Source organism: Chinchilla lanigera, unplaced genomic scaffold, assembly GCF_000276665.1.
Source record: "Chinchilla lanigera isolate Chin_1 unplaced genomic scaffold, ChiLan1.0 scaffold00173, whole genome shotgun sequence".
NCBI lineage: Eukaryota > Metazoa > Chordata > Mammalia > Rodentia > Chinchillidae > Chinchilla > Chinchilla lanigera.
Genome location: NW_004955574.1, coordinates 1,329,393 through 1,353,616, shown reverse-complemented (window position 1 = coordinate 1,353,616; position 24,224 = coordinate 1,329,393). Strand labels below are relative to the sequence as shown.

Here is a 24,224-nt window from a genome sequence, read left to right as displayed (position 1 = left end):
AGTACTCTCCATGCCAGTTTCAGTACCGGTCGGCAGAGGGCGCAAGAAGTAGAACAATTTCCTTTTCGTCACTTAGGCCTTTCGAATGGAAGAAGTAAAGGACACAAAGCGCGGAGGCGGGACTAAAGTGCGCAGGAGAACTGTCAAACCAGGTGTCTGCCGGGAGCTGTCACGTGAGCGTCAGCGGTCAGCTGACCAGTCCCAAATTCCGCGAAGAGGGGCCGACCGAGCCAGTGGCTCCTGATCATTGGTGGAGGAGAATCAGAGGCCGCGCCATAGGGACAGGTTCTTGGCTATGGGGAGTAGGATTGGTTTATGCAGCGTCATGTGGAGTTTGTCCTGCGAAATACTAGGAAGCTAATGTTGTGCACTCTTCGGCAGTATGCGCATGCGTCGAGATCTCGAGACGCCGATTGGAGAGTGAGAGTCACAAGGCAGCGTGCGGATCGGGTGGGGGCGTGGCCCTTGAGGGCTAGCGCTGCACTACGAGGCTGCTGGTTGGCCGGTAGGAGTCACGAGGGCGCTGGCCGAAGGCGGCGCGCGCAGGTGCGACGTCTCCGCCGCCCGCTGAGTTCGCTGGCTGGTGTACCGCGGCGCGGCCGCGGCGGAGTCCTTCGGTGCCCAGTCGGGCAGTTTGCTGAGAACTTTCGTGGCCGACATGGACAACTCTGGGAAGGAGGCGGAGGCGATGGCCCTGCTGGCCGAGGCGGAGCGTAAAGTGAAGAACTCGCAGTCCTTTTTCTCTGGCCTATTCGGGTGAGAACCGGCCGAGAGGGCCGGGATCTAGGCTGAGAGGACGCAGGGGCGGCGGGCTGGGCAGCGGTGCTCGGCGAGGAGGACGCGGTGTAAGGCGCGGAGCGCGCGCAGGCCGAGGACAGGCAGAGACGCGGAAGGGCCGAGGCGACACCGTCTGGAGGCGGGGAAGGGAACCCGGGCTGCACACAGGCCAGGGGCCCGGAGAACTGGGCCCAGGGAGGACGATCTGAGGCCCGAGGGGGGCCAGCCCGAGCGGCCGAGAAAGCCGGGGGAGCCACAGGTGCAGAAGCCTTGGGCTTTCCAGGGGACGCAGTTGGAGGATCCCAGACTGGGTTGAGGGCAGGTGCCCGCGGGACCCACCTCCGCAAGGCCGTGGCCGTGGGTTGCCGTGGGCTCAGGGAGATGGGTGGGGGCGAAGGAGTCTGACTTGAGGCGCGGCGGCCCGGGTGGCGTTGGGAGTGGTGAGCCCGTGTGTGTGGGTGTGCGGGTGGGTGCGGCTCTGGTTGAGAGTGACCACTTCGGGAGATCCGAGCACAAACCTGGGGTTAGGACCGTGGATGCCTGGGCCAAGGGGTGGAGACACGATTTGGCCTGGCCCGGGAGGAGGAGAGAAGGGAGAGATGAGAAGAGAAGAGAAGGGAGAGAAACAAAAGGGCGGTCACCGCGTGCTGTGTGGCCCTCAAGTGTGAAAGGGGTCCGGTGCGTCTTAGAAGAGGGCCTGGGGGGAGCTGGGAGACAACTAAAACCTGGGAGGTGGCAGACGGTTCACATCAAGCTCATGTCAGTTCATAAAAGTTGGCTGTCCTTTGAAGAGTCATGGTCGCTTAGGAGCATCAAGAGTCTAGATTTTAAAAGGCGACTCTGACAGTTGCTCACGACCCTGTGTAAGTTGTATAATTTCCAAGATACAGGCGATCATTGGTTAAACTGACCTGGGAGGTTTACTTATGTGTGAAGTGCTTAGCATTGAGCTTGGCCTGTGGTGAAACCTCTGACATCGTCACTACCCAGAAGGAAAGAAACTTGGCACATGTGGGGAGCATCGGATGGAGACCAAGGCGGGAGAGGCCTTGGATGCACGGGGTCACAGGAGAGACCAGGAAGCCTGTGTGTGATAGAGAGGAGTGACAGGGAATGGGAAAGGAGCTCTGGGCTTTGGGGACTTGGGAGGGCCCGAAGAAGCTTGAGGCTGTGGCAGAGGGGGTGGGAGGATCTGGCACGCTGAAGGAGGGTCCTGAGAGGTCAGGGGAGGCTGTGGGGACTGGGAACGGACCGGAGGACTGATGGAGAGGAAGAACTGTTGGACATGGGGCGTGGAGTGAGGAAACAGAGAAAGGCAGACGGGGAAGGTGGTGGGGCTGGGGGAGGCTGCCAAGGGCCAGGGAGAGGGCTTGGGAGGAGGCCCTGGGGATTGCAGGAGACCGTTAGGAGCCTGGCAGCCGGTTGGAAAGAAATGAAGAGGACTGATTCCTGGTTGCACAATTTAGCAAAAGAATTTGAAGAATGTCAATGAATTGTCTGGTATAAAGAAACTCCTGATCTAATGGGTTGTGCTGATTGGGTGAGGAATGTTTACTCTTCAGAAGCAGAAAGGCAATGGATCTGTGTACCTTTCTTTCTTCTTAGCTAGGGGAGAAGTTCAAGTGCAATGTTTGGGGGTGGAGCCAAGAGCTCAGTTTTCAGCCGTAGTTTTCCTGTTGGCGCTTGGTATCTCTCTGATCCCTTTGACCCGGAGATTTGTGTACTGTTGGGCTGTGTTTGCCCAGAGCAGCTGTTGGCCCTAGAGGCACTTGCCACCTGGTCGGGAAAGCAAGGGTAACACTGCCAAGCGCTAGTGAAGCTTAATTGTGGATTCAGGGAAGGCCTGGGTCGGGTCCTTCGTGCGGCGCTCCCGCACTGAGGGGCCGCTGTGTGAACTGGATGCAGCCTCCCGGCAAGAAGTGAGCTGGGCCCCAGGGAGCCTCAGGCCATTGCTAAGGGGGCAGGGGCCTGGTAGGGCATTCTGGACAGCAGGGATGGGGCAAACAAAGGTCGGGGGTGAGGGGGCATTCTGATGGAGGACACAGGAGGATCAAGGTCCAGAGGAACCAGGGGTGGCTTTGCAGAGGAGAGGCCTCCAGCCAGGGGCCGACTAGGAGTTCTGGGGGTGCTGCATGGTGAGGAGCGACACTCCAGGCAAAGGGGACAGCTTGAGCAAGGCCAGAGGTAAAGCAGGCCTCATGAAAGTATATGAGAGCTCCAAGGTGGATCGTTAAGTTAGGGCAGGCGAGTGTAGCGAGGCTGGACACTGAGGCCCCGGGAGCAAGGGCTGGGCTGGAGTGCTGGGGTGGAGTGGGGGCTTCCAGTAGGGGCTGGTCCTAGAGGATTCCTGCTTGTCCTTTAGAAAGGACTGCAGCAGCTGGTGGGGAGAGTGGCGGCAGGAGGTTGCTGCAGTGACAGTGGAACCAGCAGATTTCGCTTGCTGGGTGCTTACTCTGCCTGAGTCAGGCCTGGGCTGGGCACTTAACCTGCCTTCTCTCGCTTGGTCCTCACAAAATCCCCGTGCAGGCAGATGAAGGGGGCTTAGAGAAGTCGGTTGAGCTGCCAGTACCAAAGTCAGCAGGAGAGATGGATTCAGACCTGGCCGTCAGCCTTCAGAGCCCTCCCTCAAGGCCACCGTGCTGTGAGGCTCCTGCCCATCGCAGCACTTTTGGGAAGGATGCTGGCAAAGTGTGGTTCGGGAGCTGCCACCTCCCAACCTCCACAAAACACTTGAAATAGCGCGCAGGTGGGCTTCCAAGAGACCTTGGGAAGGTGCTGCTAAGGGAACAGGCAGGGCCGCCCTGGGGTCTGTGTGTCCAGGAGCCGGAGGTCATCCAGGGGTCAGTTGGCGAAGACTTCATCCTCTGTGGGTAGGATCCGTCCCGCCCGCCCTCTGCCCTGGAGCTGGCCTCACCTGGGTTGAACATTTCACAGCTGGCTTCACTCCAGGCCTGGACGAGCGAGTGCTGGGGTAGCTCGTTCCTGGTGCTTCTCCCTTCTTTTGGGAACCTCAGCGAGGGCAGCTTCCCAAAGGCAGAGGCCCTTGCTCCCATCTAGTGGGCCACTTGGGTTCACCCATGCCCGGGAGGGCAGCCTTTGCCCTTCCTCCAGGTCTGCTGAAGGGTCCAGAGGCTTCTGTGCTGCACCCCTTTGCCATTATACAGGTTCTGAGTGACAGTTCTGTCCCCTGGGCTCTCCCTCCCTAACAGCTCTCCCCCAAACAATCCAAAATACACACTTCTGTCCCTGTGGATACCTGTGATCAGACTGGGCCCTGCTTCTTGTCCTAACCAGCGAGGAGAGGGTGCGCGGAGTGAGGTGAGAGCGGGCGTGGCTCTGGTGGTGCTTGGCAGTTGCTAGCGTCCTTATCGTTAGGTGATATCATTGGAAGCAGGGGGCATTGGGAAATAGGGCTGACAGGGTGCTCTGTATATAACCAGTGTGTTCCTAAAGATCAGTGTTAGCAAGTCAGACCCTGTTGGAACTGCCAGCGGGCACCAGGAGCCAGGGGCACTGGCTTTGTGAGTGAAGGGTCACTGCTCAGGTTGGGGAGGTTGTCCTTATACAGGGCCTGCTGGGCTCGCAGCTGAGCTTCCAGCTTTGTGTCCAGCCCCTTCCACCTGCGAGAACCACATGAGTCACACCGTCCTGCCAGTGCCAAGACCCACAACTGGAAGCTCAGTGCCACTTAACCAGTCTTAGCATCGAGTCTTTCCTGAGGGCAGACAAGGTTTCTGGGGGCATCCAGGAGATCCTGGCTTTCTCTGTGACTGGGACCTTTCTGCCTGGTTGTACAGATGTTTCCAGGGTCCTCCTGTTTCAGGTGGGGCTGCTGAGAAACCAGGGACTTTCTGTATGTCTTTTGAGGAAATTAAACATTCATCCTGGAGCTGTGATGAAGTGTCATCTTGGGGAGCAGAGGGGCAGCTGTGAAAGAAACACAGGAGGAGCTGGCCATGGTAGCATTTGCCTATAATCCCAGGACTCTGGGAGGCTGAGACAGGAGGATTGCAAGTTTGAGCTCAGCCTGGGCAATTTAGCAAGATCTTGTCTCAAATAAATAAAGTGCCGAGGGTAGGAGGATATGGCTCAGGGTGAAGGCCCCGGGTTCAGTCCCCAGTACTGAGAGTTCCCAGAACTGAGAAGGGAGGGAGGAACATACGTAGGGGCTGGGGGTGTCGATCAGTGCTAGAGTGTATACTTAGTGAGTATGAAGCCCTGGATGCCTTCCCCAAGCACCCCTGGCCCAGTGCAGACAGCAGAACGTCCTCAGGCTGTGGTGTGTGGTATACGAATGAACCTGTGCACAGTCTCCCACGACCTTAAATCATCTCTAGGTTTCGTATAATAACTAAGGTAAATGCCGCAGAAATACCCATTGCACTGGAGAATAACAAGGAAAAATGCCTGTACATGTTCAGTACAGGTGCAATTTATTGGAATAGTTTTGATCCAAGATGGGTTGAATCTGAATACGGAACCCGAGGAAGTGGGGCTCACTGTGCTGTCAGTGTCGTGAGCTGGGGGCAGGGCAGTGGGACACCTAGGACTCTGGAACTGGAGGCAGGGGTGGCTTGTGTCTAGATGTCCCCCAAAGCGTCAGGCGGCATAGGTGGGGCTTTTTAGAGGTGGCTGGTCTAGAGTATGTGACACTGGGATCAAGGGTGTGTGGTTACTAAATTAGTCTACTGGTTTGGCATAGCTCTGGGAATGGATAATGGTGTGTGCATTTTTGTTTTGTTTGTTTCTTTGGTACCAGGAATCAAACTCAGGACCTTGCACTTGCCAGGCAGGTGCTTGTGCCGCTGATCTATATCGCCGGCCCTGGGAGTGGATAATGGGAAGGCTCACCCGGGTGTGAGCGCTCCCTGCCCTAGGCCATAGCCTGTATAGAATGTAATGGACAGAAAGAGAGCTGCTGTGGTCGCTTGTCCCTGGCTGCTTGTCATTTGCTGCTTCCTCGCTACTTTGCTGCCTTCTGCCCAGCATGAGCTGTTTCTCTTCCATGATGCCTGGCCGCCGTGCCACCCTGCCTTGCAGCCCGCTGACTGAACTGAAACCTCTGCAGACTGTGAGCTAAATAATCCTTTCCTCCTTTAACTTTGCGTGTCAGGTGTTTTGTCTCAGCAAGGAGAAGAGTCATTAAGACAAGGGGCAACACTTAGCTGATGTGGGGGCCCAAGAGGTGAAGCCCATGCCGACCCAGAAGTGGGTAAACAGCGTGGGCGCTGAGCTCTGTGGGGGCGGGTGAGAGTGACGCCGTGCCCAAGCGCAGCTGCGGCTGGTGGCAGAGGCTTGTCCCTAGAGACCGAGGAAGAAACTGAGGCTGGCGGGCAAGGAGCTGGCACTGTGCTCCAGGCCTGTCTGGCTGCTTGCTGGGTGGCTGGCACCCTCTGAACTCCTCCTTCTCCACACAGAGGCAGCCACGTGAGCAGCGGCTTCGTGCCGTGCTCCGTGCCAGGGATTGAGCCCCAGTTTTCTCCACTTCACAGCAGAAGACACCGGGGCTGAGAGTACCCAGCCTGCGGTTGCACGCGGCCCGGTGCCCTTTTCAGAGTCTGCTCAAGTCTCCGTCCCTTGCTCTTTGAGGTACAGGCTGTCTGAGAGGGCCTGAGGTGACTTCAGAGGTGACTGGGGGGTTTGCATGGGATGCCTTGTTCTTTCGTCCTTGTCCCGGTCCCGGGCGAGCTCCTACCTGTGAGGAGTTACACGTGCTGGTGCCGCAGGTGCGGGGGCTGCGGGGGTCCTGAGCTCTCACAGAGCCGTTGCCATCAGCATCCTGCTTTCACTGTGTACATCCCTTCCGCCTTTGGGCAGTACCTCGGGCTCAGGAGGGGGTGGCCTAATTAATCCTCTGCCTAGAGGAGGCTCAGCTCTGCTTAGCAGAGAACAGAGACCACTTGACGAGGGAGAAACGGGGCAGGGTGGGCTGTTTGATTTGTGGGAGGCATGGGGACCGTCAGAGACACGGTCCACCTGCCTCATTTTCCAGAGGACTCTGGGATGCAGAGTGAGGTAGAGGCCAGGGCAGCAGCGAGTCTCCAGGCCTCAGGGTCCCTTTCCCAGCCCTGCCACTTCCTGCAGTATCAGCGTGGGCAGGCTCTCTGAGTCCCGGCGCCTTCTGTGAGACGGGCAGCGAGTCTCCAGGATCCCAGACATGCACCTTCAGGCGGGCACCTCGGGCATTCAGCACCCGGTTCCCCATTGTGAAGAGGCACAGCCTGGTCAGGGCCCTGCAAGGCACGCAAGGCCAGGGGCAGGCCTTGGGTCCCTCTTCCTCACGGAGGGTACTGACTGATGGTCAAGCCAATGGGCCAGTGGCCGGGGCTGCTGCCGAGGGACAGGAGCGAGAGAGTGTCCAACGCAGAATGGGGGAGTCACTCCATTTGTCTGTGATTCTTAGGGACCTGCAAATGGGGGTGGTGGGTGGGACATTTCTGGGAGCCGGAAAGCGTCCAGGGGCCGGAGGGAGGGCGGTTGCGAGTGCCTGCCTAGCCCCCTGGCCTGGTCCTGCCGTGCCTGTGCTTTCCTGGCAGCGCTCACCCTCCATATGGCAGTTGCTGGAGGTTGGTGGCTGCGCCTGGGAGGCCTGAGACTGCTTCCTCCGCGCTGGGGGGAGCGTGCAGAGGGGTAATTATAGACAGCCTCGCTGGGCCAGCCCCAGCCAGCTCCCTCATTCCCAGTGTGGCTCAGCCGTGGGCTGGGAAGAGTGCAGCAGGCAGCTTGGAGGGGGTCAGTGGGGGCGGGACTGTCAGCTGTCACTTGCGTTGCCACCCAGGCCCTTCAGCAGGAGGTCCGCTGTGCTTTCCTGGATGTTGTGCAGGAGGCAGAGGGAGAAGGCTGGTCTTTTCCTCGGGGGCTTGCAGGCTTAGCCAGGAGACCACCCTTAGGTGGGCAGCACGAGTCCAGCTGAGCCATGCAGAGAGACAGCTTGGAAGAGTTGCAGAGCCTGGACGTCTTCTTTCTGGTCACTTTCCCGTTGAGTTAAAATGGGCCCCAAATCCTTATCCTGGGCTCCAGCATGGTGTGTTCCCTGCCTGCTCCTCTAGCCTCATTTTTTGCTGCTCCCTGCACCATAACCATCATGGCCCACTGCTCTTCCGTGAATTTGCCATGTGTGTTGCTGTCTTAGGGCCTTTGCACATGCTGTGGCTGTGACTTTTCCCTGCCTAGCATGGGGTCAAGGGCTGCCCGCCCCCTCCCCTGCTGCGCACACCCAGTGAGTTGGCTTGTTGATCCCTGTTTGGTTTTGGTTGGGGTTTTTTTGTTTGGTGTTTTTTGTTTTTTTTTTTTTTTTTTTTGTTTTTTTTTTTGGTACTGGGAATCAAACTCAGGACCTTGTGCTGGCCAGGCAGGCACTTGTGCCACTGAGCTATATCCCTGGCCCTTGATCCCTGTTTATTGAGGGGCAGGCCCTTCCCCTTTGCTTATTGCTCTACTCTCTACTGCCTGCTGCATAATAAATGCCCAGATATGCATTACCCAGGATCTGCCAGTTAAGCCTCTGCAAGTCACTTTCCCTCTTTGGGGACTTCCCTTCACCTCTAGCAAAGGTGATGGCACTCCAGAGGTGCACTCTGGTCAGCTTGCCTTGCTACAGCCGCGGCCAGGCCCAGAGTGTTCAGTGCAAGGGTTATGGCACGCGGGGGCCCGAGCAGGTGTTCATCCCCTGGCTTTTCCACTCTGCAGTCAGAACCGTTGATGCAGCTCAGGCTGGGATCAGAGCGTTTCAGCCCAGGCAGCTGACAAGCTTTGTGTCCTCTTTCCCTTTGAGCCCGGATAAACCTGGCCAGGCTGACGCTGCTCATTGCTGCTCACTGGCTTTGGGCCACTGAGTTTCTGCGCTGGGAGCCTGAGCTCTTTCGGAGGCCACCTGGGGTTGCACAGGACAAAGAGGGGAAGGGTGGGCCGGGCCTAGGGTGGGCAGGCCCATGATGAAAATCGAACACGTCCCTTTAAGAGAACGTTCTGGGAGCTCAGTGACAGAGCGCTGGCCCAGCGTGTGCAGTTCCATCCCCAGCATTGCAGACAAAGAGAGCATTCTGGAGGGAGCAGGGCCTCCTGAGGTGTTTTGAATTCTCCTGTACCAGGAGCTTAGGAATGTTCCTCACCTCTCCACAGCCAGGAGGAGCCCTGAAGAAGTCTGTTGGCCGCCTGGGGGGAGCTTGTGGGCAAGCGTGGAGGAGCACAGGGCTCAGTGCCACTTCCTGGGGACAGCAGAGGATGGACTGCATCTGAGGACGCGCGTTACCTCGCTGATGCGATTTGGACTCAGGAGCGGGGATTCTAGCCCCTGCCCGCCTGCCTGCCCCCACCTCAGCTTTGTTGGCTGGTAGGCCGACAGCCCCAGTTTCTCCTTACCAGACTCGCTCAGTCATCTGGATCATCTGGGTCCCCCAAATCCCAAGTACTTGGGAGGTGGAGGCAGGAGGATGGTTAATTAGAGGCTGCCTGGGCAACTTGGTAAGATCCTGTCTGACACTAAAATTTAAAGGAGCGGGACTGGAGATATCAGGGAGTACTTCCTGATCGGACGGGGGTCCCCAGTTCCAGGCCTACCGAGCACCATCTCCAGGAGTGGGCTGCATCCACAGTGCAGTATGGACTGTATAGCTGTGGTTGGCGTGGACAGGTGGCCAGGGCAGTACTGGACAGCTGACATGCATGAAGGGTGGGGGCAATGAAGATGATATGTGTAGCTTCAGGATGGGGAAGCACCCCCTTTTTCCTTTTTTTTTGGAGACAGGGTCTCACTGTACTGTGTAGCCCAGGCTGCCCCAAACTCACAGCAGCCTTCCTGCCTCAGCTTCTGGAGTGCTGGGATAACAGGTGTACCCCACCATGCCCAGCTCCTTTTCCCTTTTTAAAGAAATAACATAGCTGTTATGTCATTGTGGGAAGAAATTGGTGGTACTCCTGAGAGTGAATTTTACTGTCCTAATTATGTGGGTGATAGGACTTGGAGTAGTTACAAAAGACCACAGACTTCAAGATGTTGGTCTGGTTGAATTTGGGGTGGAATGGACGGAGCACATAGTAGGGACTTTTGGATTGAGCTGCTAGTGAAGCAAGAGGTTTGTATGTGTTGCTTGGAGGTTGAGAAACCAGGGTAAAGCTGCACAAAGAGAGTTCCTTTTGTTTTACATAAGCACAGGTGCCCCTGTGGCTGGCGGTGCAGCTCAGTGGTAGAGCATTTTCCTAGCACGCACAAGGCCCTGGGCTCCACCCACAGCCCCACAAAAATGTTAACAAATAATAATACCCTTGTATTTCTCTCAGGGTGCTCGCTACTGCACAGTTCTTTGAGGGTTGCTTTGCCTTTTAAGTAAGGCTGTGCCGAATATCCTTGTAATTTTCTGATTCATCTCATAGGGTAAATTGCTAGAAATGTAATTCAATGTGCGACTACAGGGTCAAAAATAAAGACTAATATTAAAATATACTTCTTCCTTGAGAAGATGAAGTGTGCAGATGGTAAAAACAATTAGACAGCACCATGAAGGCGCGCAGTGAATAAGTCTGCCTCCCACACCTGGCCCAGTGCTGTAAACTTCACCTTAGAGAAAAACGCTGCGCTAGCTTTTTGTGTTTATCTAGAAATATCCTGTGTTTATATAAACATGCGTGTTTCTATTCTTTTCACCCTCTGTTTTCCCCTTTTTTGGCACACAAGTGAGAGCCTTTTACGTTTACATCTTACGCTGGAATGTCTGCGTGTGGCTGGGCTGTGCTGCCAGGTTCCCCATGGGTAAAGGGCGGCAAGGACTTGGAGGAGCAGTGGCCGCATGCCAGGCGCTGGGGGGCAGCAGGGTGTTAACAGCTGGGCAGATCCCCCAGAATGCTCTGCGGGCTCTGGGCAGAGGCGCTGGCAGAGTGCCTGACACCCACTGGTCACCCTGCCGCCCGGGCAGGCTGTGCAAGAGGCTGCGGGGGCTGCGCGTGGAGGTCAGGAAGCCCCACTGAGAGCGAGTGGCCACCCCAGCGCGCCTTCAGGGAGGGCACCACAGCCGTGCTTCCTGTGCAGACTGTGCCCTCATGTGCAGGGCTGAGGGCGGCTCGGGAGGCCAGGGGGAGGTGGCTTCATAGGTTGTGGGGGACGGTGTGAGGGTAGGAACACATCTCCACTGTCACCAGGGTAGAATGTGTCTCTTTTTGATACCAGACGAAATAATCTCCTCATCTGTTTCCTTTTTATTTTTCCTCAGAGGCTCATCCAAAATAGAAGAAGCATGTGAAATGTACGCCAGAGCAGCAAACATGTTCAAAATGGCCAAAAACTGGAGTGGTATGTGCTGTCCGCTGCAGCGCTTTCTCCCCTCCCCGTCAGCTTCCCATCCACAGGCCTGGCTGAGGGCTAGCCCTGCGGGGCCCACCACCCACTCCCAGGGGGCCACCTGGCCCTTTGGTCCAGGTGGAACGGTGGAGATCAAGGAAGGACAGAAAGGGTAGAGATGATGCTGTTGAGTTCTGATAGACCCACGTGGATGAGCTCTTTGAGCGATTTCTCCCTGAGAATTTTGGGTTTCCTGGAAACGATTCTATCTTGTTTCCATCAGAGCCCAAGTTCTGGGCTAGGGGAACATGCAAAAGCTTCCAGTAATAACATTAATGACACCCAGCATTTATGGGCACTCTACTGAATATCTGTCATATGTACTTTAATTGACTCATCCCAGCTACCCTGGGGATAGCTTTCATATCCTCATTTTACAGACTGAGGCTGAGGCAGGAGGATCACTTTGAGTTTGAGGCCAGCCTGCACAACATAGTGAGACCTTGCCTCAAAAAAAACAGACTGAGAAGCTGGGGCCTGGCTCAGCACTTTGCCCAGGCTACCATGACAAGCAGGCAGCACAGCCAGGATTCAGAAACAGTTAGAATCTGCTCTCAGTGCTCAGGCACTTCCCCCGTGAGGCAGCTGGCTCCTCGAGGGCTGCACATGAGGGTCTCCTTGGGGGAGCCCATGGCCCAGGGAGAGCTATCGGGTTCCAGCACGCTGAGCCCAGTTAGTGCTGACTTCATAATGTGGCTTCCGATGTCAGCAAGACTGGGTCAAGGAAATGGAGTAGAAGACAGTTTGGGGACCCGGGGGGAGCGTTTTGGACGTAGGAGAAGAACATGGGGATGGGGCCTTGGAGGTGGGATGCAGAGGTGCAGGGTGGCCCCGGCCATCACCATGACTTGAGGACATCATCAGCCGGCTTCCTGAGAATTAGTAGAGCTTCCCCTGACATTCAGCAGAAGGCACTGTGCGTATGGCCAACTGCTGTGTGTATTCTTATGCTCCCGAGCTGATACAGGGCCTTGAGGGAAGGCATGCCTATTTTTCAACCGCATACATGTTGCTTTTCACCTAAAATGTGTTACTGTTTCCCCTTCAATAATTCCAACACAAGTCCTGGGCCACTTTCTCCCTGTTAGCATCCCTGTTTTTTGAAATGTAGGGCTCAGATTGGGAGCTCTCAATGAGATCACAGTGAAGCCCCAGAGAGGGGAGGCCCTGGTGCCTCCCAAAGCTGGTTTAGGAGACGCCTGGACAGAATGGCTTGGGACCCACAGAAAGTGACTGTGTGCAGATGAGCTCAGGGCAGGTAGGCACTTTCCTGCATGTACAGGAGCTTTGTGGTCCACAAGCCGTTTCCCCTGTGGATCTGGGCCCCAGCGTAGTGCTCTGCCCGCTCTGCAGCGCGCTGGATGCACAGGGCCTGAGGACTGGGCAGGGAGGGCGTCGGGGAGTTGCAGGGGCACAAAATAGGACTGGGAAAGGGGAGCAAGCGGACAGGGTTAGGTAACTGAGTCCCGTGTGCCCTCTTGCTGGGACCCCGTCTGAGCCTGGCCCTGTCAGCCCAGCTTCCACTTTGCCCTTAGTGGAGAGGATGGCCAAGCCAATGGGTGCTGGAGCCTCCTCACCTTGGTTTCATGTCCTCTGCAGCTCTCGGCTCTGCCCGCCTTGTCCTGGGACCTTTACAAGTGGTGGCCCTGGAGATGTTGGTAAAGCCAGGATGAAGGACATAGGCTCACCCTGGGGCTCCGGGTCGCCTGGGCCAGTCCTGACTGCTCCCTGGGCCTCCTTCCGTGTTCTCGAGATCCCAAGCCCCCTCCTGGGCAGTGTCCGTGCAGCCCCTGAAGCTGGGCCGCTCTTTTTTCTTCCAGCTGCTGGAAATGCTTTCTGCCAGGCTGCCCAGCTCCACCTGCAGCTCCAGAGCAAGCATGACGCAGCCACCTGCTTTGTGGACGCCGGTAACGCCTTCAAGAAAGCTGATCCCCAGGGTGAGGACCCCCGGGGCCACACACCGACCACCAGTACCGCCGAGTGTTCTCAGAGTCCTCAGGTGTCCGTGTGGCTGTGGGCTCTTCCCGTGGCCGACATGTGACAGGCTGGAGGCACAGAGAGCCTGAACTTGAGAGCTGGCACTCTGTCCTGCTGCAGTCCTGCTTCCCTCCTGGGGATGCGCAGCCGGTCGCTCCCCTCCCCTCCTGGAGCATTTGGGAGTGGGAGTTATATTTCAGACCCTCCGCCTGCCAGGGAGCGAGGCAAAGCTGTTCTGTTGTCAGAATTAACATGCAGAAGGGAGTGGGGGCGTTCAGAGACCAGCCAGGTAGGAGTCACTGCCGAAAAAGGAGCGGAAATTATCCTAACCTGGCTTCCCTATACCCTGGGGAGAAATCAGTGAGAATAGAGCCTCAGATCCAGTTGCCAGAGAACAAGTTCCGTAGATGAGAGCGTGCGGGGACAGAAGCTGCATTTAGAAGACAGTCTTTCCACCGGGCTCATCCCGAGGCAGAAGCCCAGCCTGTGGCCACCAGATACGGGGATTTTACACTTGATCTTAGCCAACAGGCCGAGAAGCGATTGATATGGGGATTTTATGAGGTGGGAATTTTGATGGATTGCTTGAGTGATTTTTTTGTGTGGTGCTGGGGATGGAGTCTAGGCACCTGGCATGTTGAGCATGTGCTCTACCACTGAGCTACATCCCTACTACATTGGGAATTTTGTTTTTTAAAATCTTAGGGCCAGACATAGGTTGTGACTTAATTTTAGCAAACAAGGACATATTTTACATGACCACCTCATGTCACTGTCCTCTCAGAGTGGAGAGCAGATGAGTATTCTTTTTAAAGGCAGTATTCATCTTGGAATAAAGGCCAATTCTTGCCAGGAGAGGCTGTTTTGTGGCAGAGCACAGGTTTCTCTGCAGCCCTGGAAACACTGCCAGCATAGTCGGGGCTCCACCATGTCCTGTCTGCAGATCACGCCTTAGCTGGCACCCTGTAGATGTGGGCCTGAGTGGTCATGTGCCGGGGCTTGGGCCAGACAGGCCCAGAGGGAACAGCCCTGTGACGGGCGGGTCACAGCAGACCTCGTGGGTGACTTGATGACCCAGGGTGACCCTGGGTTTGTTCTCGGGTGGAGTCACCCTAGGAGTCTCATGTCCTGTGCACAGCCTTTCCCCAGCCTTCCCTTTTGCTCCCTGGGGAACTGGTTGGCCTGGTGATGCTGCCTAGCATCTGTGACGCTCAGCTGCTGCCCCATCCGGAGTGACTGGAAAGACTTGTTTCTGGGGTGGCAGCTGCCAGGCTGCCTGGCGTGTGTGCACCCTGTGCTGTTCCTGCAGACAGGCCTGGCGTGGTATGGTTGCATCGACTTGCCCTTGACCCTAGAGTGCAGGATGGGCCCGGGTCCGGCATGGACCATAGTATGACAGAAGAGGCTGAGTGCAATGGAAGGGCATTGAGGCTGCCAGCTTGGTCGCTGAGCACTTGGCTGGGGGCCTCTCCGGGAGGGGAGGACACAGCTGTGAGCAAAGAGCCTGGCCACATCCAGCCCCGGGACTCCAGGTGCCCTCCCTGGTGACAGCAAGGCAGAGTGTGACCAGTCCGAGTGTGAGCACATTTGCATGGAGGTGACGGCTGCTTTGTATTTGGAGCCGGTCAGGGCGAACAGGGAGGGGCGCGGCAGTTGCATGATGTCCATGAGGAGTCACTTCCTTTCTTGAGCCTCTGTTCCGTCCTGGGTTAAAGCACAGCCCAGCCCTACCACGAGCCCATGTGCAGCATGGCCCCGTGGCCCCTCTGTGCTGAGGGTCCAGGGAGGTGCAGCCCCCCCTCCCGTAGCCTAGTGCTTTGTAAAGTGGGCCCATGTGGAGCTCCACCTGCCCGGTTTCCCCTAGCTGGGGTCTTCCTTGCTGGTCTCCTCCCCTGCCTGGACAGCCTCGTCCAGCCCATGTCCTCTGGGGTCTCCTGTGGGTCGGGTCTCCACCCCACGGTTGCACTTGCCCTCTGCAGCGGAGGTGCTAGCCCGTGGCGGCCAGTGATGCCCGTCCTGCCAGTGCTTCCTCAGTGTCCTCACCATTGCTGGCTGCTCCAGCCAGAAGGCCCCTTACCTGGACAGCCTGGTCTGTAGGGTGTGTGCGCCTGGGCAGGGAGTGGTCCTGCCCCACACATGCTGTCACTTGCTGGGGGCCTACTGTATGCTGGACTCCTATGTCTTTTAACACGCCCCACTTCCTGGTTCGGTTCTGTGACTGGTCCCTGCTCCATTGAGGAATAGGAGTGGGCTGAGTCCTGGCTGTGATGGGAAGGCTGCCGCTGGGCGCAGAGGCAGCTGGGTGCACTGTCGGGGCAGGGGTGACAGCCTGGGCCCCTGTACCTCCCCAGGCTCAGGCTGGAGAGCTCTCAGCGGGCAGACTGAGGAGGGCGGAGACAGACTACGGGTGCCCAAAGCCTGTTGACCTGATAAGCACAGTGGCAGTGAGTGTCAGAAGAGCGTCCAGGAGCTGGCTGGGGCGTCAGCTGGCCCCCTGCCACTTTCCAGGACAGCTGTTCCCGGAGCGAGGAGCTGGCACGAAGGAGCCTTAGCCCTGTAAATCTGTGTTCCTCCCCTGCTGGCGCTGCAGGGGCCGTGCCTCACTGACAGCGCCCTTGCTGGCAGGCAGACAGCAGCTGCTACTCTTCCTGGGGCGCAGCCTTTGCCACCTTGGCCCACAGAGGGCCAGGACAGGGAGCCCATGAGTGGCTGGGCCCCAGTGGGGGCTGCTACTGCTCCTCCCCCGAATCAGCCCAGTTGGCTGCTGGGCATCCTTCACTTCTTTTTTTTTTTTTTCATCCTTCACTTCTGGACCCTGCTGGGTTACAGCGCTTGTGTGCATGTGAGCGAATAACACTGTTCTGGACTCCTGTTTTGTTGCCATGTCCTCTCCATTTGCACCGCCTCTGCCTGCTTCACTCACACACACACACACACACACACACACACACACACCTATTGTCTTTTTGAGACAGGGTCTCATTATATAGTTCAGGCTGGCCTTGAACTCACTTTGTAGCCCAGGCTGGCCTCAAACTCATGGCAATCCTCCTGCCCCAGCCTCCCCAGTGCTGGGATTACAGGTGTGCGCCACCATGCCTGGCACCCCTTCCTTTTTTCCTACTGCCTCAGGGTCCCAGTTAAAAGTCCAGGGCCGTACGGTATGGTGTACATTCTTGGTGGCTTCTTTGGGTCCCCACAGGCTTTTCAGAAGTTGATGGAATTGACAGACTTCCAGAGCAGCACTCAGACCCCACTTCGTGCATGTACATTTAGGGACATCTGTGGACTCCCAAAGGCCCAGCCATGGGCCTGGCTCAGAGCCTCTGTTCAGGTGTGAGTTTGCTGGTGGTACTCGGCCAGGAGCCCACTGCAAGCAGGTGCCAGGCATTTGCTTCCTAGTGCCAATGCCGCCCTCCAGGCCCTCTGCCCTCTGCCCTCTGCCCTGCTTGCCCTCCCTCCCCAACAGCCTTCTCCTGAGATTCATTTAAATGGTATTTTTTAAAAATCCACCCTGAGAGCTCATTTCTATCTGCTAGAAATTGCCGCCCACTCATGCTTTTCTCTCCTCCAAATAACTTGTCAAAAAAAGGAAGCCTTTCCCAAATTGAGAATCTTGCAAGAGATAGCACAACAAAGGTAGCCAGCTCCTCCTCTCAGCCCCCTCTTGGGGTGCTTTTTGGTGAACCCTGCGATTGGAGCCGGAGGGTGGCAGTGGCAGGGCGGGGAGCACTGAGAACAGAGGACTGTGCCAGCCACCTGTGGAGGGGAAGGCAGGGCAAGGTGGGCAGGACGTGCACCCGCTGCCCACGCTGAAGGTCCAGGGCACTGGTGCAGGCCAGAATCTGCTCAAGAGACCTGCAGTGATGGTGGCTGCATCCAGGAGAGCCCGCGGTCCCTGCTGCCCCCAGGATGGCCTCACCTTGACCCTTGCCAGCGGCAGCTCTGTCCTGTGAGGGCGGGGCCTTGCCTAGTGGCCCAAAACGCCTGTGGGGAGCCTGGTGGTCAGTGCTTGCCGTTCCCTAGCCCCACAGCTGCTGGGAAGCTGGTGGCACGGAGGCAGCCCAGAGAGAAGGGCTCCCCATGAGGATGTTACCAGCAGGTCCTGCTGTTGACAGAAAATCCCTCTGACCAGTTTTCCTGGGCTTGGGGCTCCTCCACCTTCGCCCAGCCCCCGGAGTGGGGGCACAGGCGGCAGCCCTGCGCACCCGCCGCCCTGCATCTGCCGCCTCTCCGTCACTCTCGTTTCTCCTCCCTGCTTCCTCTTTTGTCTTCCCAGAGGCCATCAACTGTTTGATGAGAGCCATCGAGATCTACACGGACATGGTAAGGGGTCCTGTTAGCGTCCCTCACCTTAGCACCCCCAGTAGGGTTCTTGTTCTGTAGCAGGGCAGGTGGGGCAGTGGGAGCCTAGGAGAATTTGGCCACCTAAACTGGGCTTATGGCCCTTCCTTCCTGCACTGCCTTCATCCTCCTGGGCCATTGCGTTCGTGTGTGTGTGTGTGTGTGTGTGTGTGTGTGTGTGTGTGTGTGTGTGTGTGTTGCCTCAGCACTGACCCCTTGTCTGCCTTCCCTGCTATCTGAGTAGCGCTCCGCTCCAGGCTGGGTGGGAAGCTCCTGCCGTGGGCCACCTCTGTCAGCCCCGACCTTACAGGAGCACAGGCCCCTGCCCTTGCGCTGTGTTCAGAACAAGCGGTGCTGCAGTAATTGACCTAACAGCGGTAGCAGGGTCACTTTGAGCCAAACGCTGCGGGCAGTTCACTCTTCCTGCTCTGTGGTAGTCAGCTCCTGTGAGCCCCGTGGGATGGCTGAGTGGAGGAGTTCGAGGGGTTTGGCTTGCCCAGGGCGGGGCACAGGCCTGCAAGCAGGAGTTGCTGGGACCCAGAACTAGGTCTGGCTGGACAAAGGACCTTACCCTCTCCACTGCCCTTGGCAAGGAGTAAGCAGCAGGGGTAGAAGCCAGCAGAGTGCCGGGTGTATCAGGCCTTGAGGACCCCGTGGAGCACACGGCATGGGCAGGGGAGGCTTCGGGATGGGGCGCTGACCTGTAGGAAGCGGGCTCCACGGCCACAGGGCAAGTGGGGCTTGAAGAAACCCACGGCCCTGCTTTGTGGAGGGGTGGAAACGGGCCCAGGCACTGGGGGGCTGCCTACGTGGCTCACGCGGTGCCTGCCCTGGCGGCAGTCACCGTGCCCGCTCTGCGGACCTCACTCACCTGTGGTGAGGCAGGAGCTGAGGGGGAGCCATGGGCGGGGAGTCACACAGCCCCACCTCGTGCCCCCAGGGCCGATTCACCATCGCAGCCAAGCACCACATCTCCATTGCCGAGATCTACGAGACAGAGCTGGTGGACATCGAGAAGGTGAGCGGGCGATGGCTGGGACCAGGGCTTCCGCCTGGCCGTGCGCCCCCGGCCCCGGCCAGGCCAGCCCCTGGTGCTAGCAGAGCCTGGGCCCAGCGGGGTCCCAGGAGGGGCGGCTGAGGGTGAAGGAGGCCGCTCAACGTCCAGTCACACCTCGTGTCTCCCCAGGCCATCGCCCACTACGAGCAGTCTGCAGACTACTACAAAGGCGAGGAGTCCAACAGGTATCCCCGCCCTGTGCCCACCCCTCCGTGACGCAGGCCCGACCCGCTGCCACCTCCCCTCACGCCCCTCCTTCCACAGCTCAGCCAACAAGTGCCTGCTGAAGGTGGCCGGCTATGCCGCGCAGCTGGAGCAGTACCAGAAGGCCATCGACATCTACGAGCAGGTGGGCGCGGGCCCTGTCCTTCGTGAGCAGCAGCGCCGTGCCCTCCCCGTCTGTCCGCCTCTCCTGCCCGTCCTTGCTTCCCACGCATGGCCCTCACCTCATGCCCACCGGTCCACTCACCCCATGTGCCATCAGCACCCTCTCCCGGGGGCTGTCCTGAGGCCCCGGAGCAAGGCAGCCTTGCAGGACCCCGGGGCGGGGGGTCAGAGGAGGGTCCCTCAGGCTCGGCAGGAGGCAGGGGGCGTCACGCGGGCTGCCCTCTGCTGGGTGGGGAGGGGGCTGTGGCTGTGCGAAAGGCAGCAGCTGGCCCGAGGGAGCGGGGCGGTGCCGCCTCTCATGTTGTCTCAGCTGCCACCTCTCTGCCCACTGCGCGTCAGCCTCCCGTGGGGCCTGGCAGCAAGGTGCCGCCTCCCCGCCTTCTCAGGCACCTCGGGAGGCCGGTGGACACTTGGCTTCCCTCCCACACGGACCTGGCCCGGTCACTGGTGCTCCAGGCTCCCACCTGGGCTGGTCCCTGGCTCACTGCCCCAGGGTCCCAGCCTCATCCCAGGGTACAGACCCACCTTCCACTTGGCCCTCGGGGTCCCTGTCCGGAGCTCATAGTGTCACCTCTGCATGGCCACAGGTGGGCACCACCGCCATGGACAGCCCTCTGCTCAAATACAGCGCCAAGGACTACTTCTTCAAGGCGGCGCTCTGCCACTTCTGCATTGACTCGCTCAACGCCAAGGTGAGCGCGGCCCGGCCCGCTGCTCCCCTCCAGCCACCAGGCCACTTCTCACAGCCAGAAGGGCCTGCCTCTCCCTCCGTGTGGCCCTGCCTGCCGGCCTCTGGACCCGAAGCCCTCGCTGTGAGCACGGGATTCCATCCTGGTGTTCCCTGCCAGGCCCTGGAGGCTTCTGAATTCCCATCTCCCTGCAGACTCCACCAGTCCCCTTCCTTCTGCAGTTTTTAACCCGTTATCCCATGAAGGCCGCACCAGTGCCAGCCCATCTTGCAGATGGAGACACTGAGGCCAAGTTCCTCGCTGAGGCTGCATGGCTAGGGAATTGCAGCCTAGCGTTCCAGACCCTGGGACTCTGGGGCATGGCTGCAACTCTGACCTAGGCTGAAGCCATCCCCAAGCTCAGGACGTGGTGGGGGAGGTGCAGGGGAAGGCACCGGGGAGCTGCCATGGAGTCCGCTTGCATCTTAGTGTTCCCTACCCAGACCCCAGGGCTCTGCAGGGCCCAGGGCGCCCTCATGTCTGCCACCCTGCTCCTCTCGCCACCAGAAGGTGGCTGTGAGCTCGGGGCCATTAAAACTGGGGCAGATGTGCTGTAGATGGAACCGGGGTCTGGTCTGTGCTCGGCTCTGCTCCCCTGTTGAGCCACCCCTGTCCCTGAGCTGGGGTTTTGCACCCCCCAGTCACCCATGCCCTCTCCAGGGCTGTTTCCCCACCTTCAGAATGGGCTCGCAACAGTTCCAGCCCCTCAGGTCCTCGCGAGGGCTGAATGTGTGCAGTGCCCAGCCCTTGGCCTGGCACATAGGTATGCCCCTTTATCCGCTTCCCTGGCACAGACGGGTGGGGAGGTGCTTGGCACCTGCCCGGGAAACCCTCTCCCTCCCTGCAGCCGTCTCTGCAGCCAGCCGGGTGCTGAGCTCAGCCCCGTGGAGGTGCCGCCTGGCACAGCGCCAGGTGACAGCGGAGGGCAGCTGGCGAGGAGGGCGGAGTGCTGACTCAGGGCTGCTAGCCCTGCCCAGGTCCCGCAGCCGGACCGCTGTCTCCGGTGGCCCCGTTCCTAGCCTGTCCTCTTCCCCCCCCGCTGCCCAGCTTGCTGTGCAGAAGTACGAGGAGCTGTTCCCAGCCTTCTCTGACTCCCGGGAGTGCAAGCTGATGAAAGTGAGCAGGGGACTTGGGCGGGGGGACCTACCTGACCCCAGCATGGCGTGGGTGGCCGGCTGGGGCTGCCTGGGCTCGCGTTTGTCCCGCGGCTGCCCAGGGCTTGCATCTTCCTTGCTCTGCTTCTTCCGTCTCCCTGTTGTGCATGAGAACGGCAGATCCAGTGGCGGCACTAGGCACAGGGCTGGGCGGCTGGGGTTGGCGCCTGCGGGTGGCATGGGATGCCGACATGCGGCTCTGCTGTCCCTGCGGGAGCCCCGTTCCTGCCCAGCCCTTGGCTCTAACCCGGACCAGGCCTCTGACCCCCGGCCCTCACTCCCCGTGCTCTTTGCTCACAGAAGTTGTTAGACGCCCACGAGGAGCAGAACGTGGACAGCTACACGGAATCGGTGAGTGGCCGCGGCCGGCGGCTGGGTCCCTGGGGCAGGCTCCCCTCTCATGTCCTTCCTCCGGTTTTGTCCTTGTTTTTCACCTTGGGCCTCTGGGCCCTGGCTGTGCCTGCCTTTCCTCAGCCGCCCACCACAGAATGCCCACAAGCGGCCTCAGAAGGTACACGGTGCGTTCACTGAGTTTGTGAATGGTGCGCTGAGGCTGGGGAGGGAAGGCACCTGCCCTGCCCCTCGGGGTTCACAGCCCCACTACCCTGCCCCTGAAAACCACGGTCTGTGCACCCCCGAAGCCCCCTAGGGAGAGCAGCGGGCTGGCTCAGGTTGGACACTGTGGGTGCCCCAGGAGGAGCAGCAGGGAGTGGAAGGAAGAAAGAAGCCAAGGACTCCCCGTCTCCCCAGGGAGCCCTCAGCCCACCAATGTGCCCTCTCTCCTGTTCCTGCCTGTGTTCCGAACGTTGTGGAACCCAGCTGCGTCCAGCTCAGGCTGCAGTGCAGTTCTCCGGTCTCTTCCTGGCCTCCAGGAATTTAGGCCCCTGATAAAGACAGAACAACCTGTCACAGCCCACCGGCCCAGGGCAGCAGGGCTTGGGGGAGGCTGGGCATGAAGGGCTGGCCTCTGCGCCCCCGTCCCCGGGCATGAGGGGCAGGCTCTGTTGGCATCTCCAGCCTCTGACTCACCCTTAAACAAACAAAAAACAAAAGCTGCACTTTTTTTTTTCATTTTTAAACCACATTTTCCCCCTGAGGAAATGTTAGGCCCCTGGTAATGACACAAAAGGCAGCTTCCCCACTGGTGTTCCCATGCTCCTGCTTAGAGACCCAGGGAGACAGGGACCAGGAGCCTCAGGCTGCTGGGGCTGGGCCCATGGGGCTGGGGCTGGGTGCGATGCCCTCCGCGGTGCCGGCAGGTGAAGGAGTACGACTCCATCTCTCGGCTGGACCAGTGGCTCACCACCATGCTGCTGCGCATCAAGAAGACCATCCAGGGCGACGAGGAGGACCTGCGCTAGGCCGCCCATCCCCGCTCCGGCCGGCTGGTGTGTGCAGCAGAGAGGTGGGCTGAGCCTGCTGAGACCTCCCTCCTTCCCCACCCGGGGAACCCCGTGGGCTACCAGGGCAGTGGCGCGGCTCAGCAGCACCTCCGTGCCAGAGGCCGAGCCACTGGCCGGTCACCTCTGCTCTCGCTACAACCCTCGCCTCTGCCTATCTATTTAAGCCCCTAGTGGTGTCCTCCGCCCCCCAAATCAGCTGTAGGAGTCTGATAGAGACCTGTATGAACACTGCTAGGAGTCAAAGGTCAGCACCTGTCCCCAGCGCCTGATCAGCCGAGTCTCATGGCTGGTTTCTGCCCCCACTTTGGCCCCTGGCAGAGCTCTAAGCACAAGCAGCCACTGAGACCTGCTCTTGCTGCTGGGGGTGGCTCCCCTGCACCCCAGCCTCCTGCAGCCCCAGGCTCAGGTTAGACCACAGCCCCTGCACCCAGAGGGTTTCCGCAGACCCAGCCTGGGCTGCTCCTCCCTTGTGCTTGAGGTTTGGTCTGGAGATCGGAAGCTCCAGATGCCCCAAGAAGGAAAATAAAAATTGCCACTTTTGCATGAGTCTCTTCCTCCTTGCCTCTGCTCCCGGGCCCTGGGGGGCAGGGGACACATCCTCAGGACAAGCTTGGCCTGGAGACGGGCTGGGTGGGCCTGGGGTGGAGATGCAAGGCCCTGGGCCCGGGTGCCAGAATTCGGGGGCCTGGGGCCTTAGATTCTTCTGGATCCTGAGCCCCTGGAGGGTGGAGTGCGGCCCCACAGCACTGTTGGGTGGAGAGAGCTGGAAGAGGCCCGTGCCGCCTCTCCCTCATCCACGCTCCCCTGGCAGGCAGGCTGAATGCCCCAGTGACAGTGGTCCCATCTGTCCTCTGGAGGGGAAGCAGCTTTGGTGGGCAGGGTATGAGGCCTGGTGGGTGGGAGAGGTGGGAGGAGCCAGCAGGAACCCTTTGCCCAGCGAAAGTGGGCAAGAACTGGCCGGCCCAGCCACACGTCACCATTGGGTTGCCTGAGAGGAGGGCAGCGGGGACTCCCACTCCCTGGGCTGGGTGCCTTCCCCGAGGGTGTCCTGGCTGGAGGAGCCAGTGTCACAGTAGGCTGGGCCACTGGGAGGGGCTCCTGAGAGTGCTGCTCCCACACAGGAGCCCTTGAGAAGCTCCCATCCGCAGGACGGCCCGACCGGAACCCTGCCCTGCTCTGCTGTCCCTCTAGCCCCCATCAGTGGACAGTGGCCACTCAGCTCAGTGAAGCCTCGTGCCCTCGGGTGGTCACCAGCCAGTTGATCCCTTGGAACTGGCAGGCGACAAGGGTGTGCCCTCTCCCTGCAGGGAGGGGCAGTGACATTACTCAAGGTGGCAGGGGCCAGGGCCCAGGAGGCACACACACGACCTCCTGGAGGGTTCTGGGAAGAAGGGGCTGCTTTGCAGCCTGTCACCCCCACTCACTGTGGTACCCACAATGACCGGCTCCTGAGTCCCCACTTAACCCTGTCAAGTGGGACGGTGCAGCTCTAGAGCTCTTACAAGGATTCTGAGAATTTGTGACATGTGGCATCAGGTAAAAGCCCAATAAATGAACAGGGGGAGTAACAGCAGGTCCCTGCAGCGTGATCGTTTAGGAATCAAGAGCTGGAGCTAGTGTGACACCACCCAGGGACGCAGTAAAGCAGGTGGTCATCTGCCCCTGGCAGAGATGGTCGGATCTTTTCTTCTGGAGTAAAAACACTTCCCATTTGATTGCCATGAAAATAGTGGACTATAGAATTACCGTTTTGGGTTCCAATATCGATTGCTTCTTGCAGCCAGCGGCCTTAGGTAAGTTACTTTACCTCTGCACCTTAATTTCTTCATCTGTACAGTGCGTAAGATACCGACCTCTCAGCCTATGTGTGAGTTTTCAATAAACTATTGGATGGAACACGCTTAGCATAATTCCTGGGAGGGCCGGGGATGTAGCTCAGCGGCATAAGCACTTGCCTAGCAAGCTTGAGGTCATGAGTTCGATTCCCGGTACCGATTAAAAAATATATATATATATTTAAAATTGGGCCAGGGATATAGCTCAGTGGCACAGCGCCTGCCGCGC

The 24,224-nt window shown here is 58.8% G+C and overlaps 1 protein-coding gene across 4 annotated transcripts; it reads left to right on the top strand.

Annotated features, from left to right (window-relative positions):
- Positions 1-224: 224 nt before the first annotated feature.
- On the top strand, positions 225-22,706 carry Napa (N-ethylmaleimide-sensitive factor attachment protein, alpha). 4 transcript variants are annotated; one of them, XM_013509543.1, is made up of 12 exons: positions 668-756; positions 8,899-9,109; positions 10,983-11,062; positions 12,931-13,047; positions 17,367-17,413; positions 18,372-18,449; positions 18,618-18,673; positions 18,753-18,837; positions 19,463-19,567; positions 20,651-20,719; positions 21,058-21,108; positions 22,017-22,706. In XM_013509543.1, exons 3-12 carry the CDS (start codon positions 11,014-11,016, stop codon positions 22,116-22,118), a joined length of 759 nt encoding a protein of 252 aa, XP_013364997.1. In that variant the 5' UTR covers positions 668-756; positions 8,899-9,109; positions 10,983-11,013; the 3' UTR covers positions 22,119-22,706. The 4 variants fall into 4 exon arrangements, with proteins under 4 accessions (XP_005413938.1, XP_005413937.1, XP_013364997.1 ...); XM_005413881.2 differs by lacking the exon at positions 8,899-9,109 and having other exon boundaries at positions 225-756; positions 21,061-21,108; XM_005413880.2 differs by lacking the exon at positions 8,899-9,109 and having other exon boundaries at positions 230-756.
- Positions 22,707-24,224: the final 1,518 nt, after the last annotated feature.

Coding starts and splice junctions, on each gene's coding strand:
- Napa (XM_005413880.2), top strand. CDS start 659: ATGGACAACTCTGGGAAGGAGGCGGAGGCGATGGCCCTGCTGGCCGAG. Junction 18,450..18,617: donor AGCTGGTGGACATCGAGAAG/GTGAGCGGGCGA, acceptor GTGTCTCCCCAG/GCCATCGCCCACTACGAGCA. Junction 20,720..21,057: donor GGGAGTGCAAGCTGATGAAA/GTGAGCAGGGGA, acceptor CTTTGCTCACAG/AAGTTGTTAGACGCCCACGA.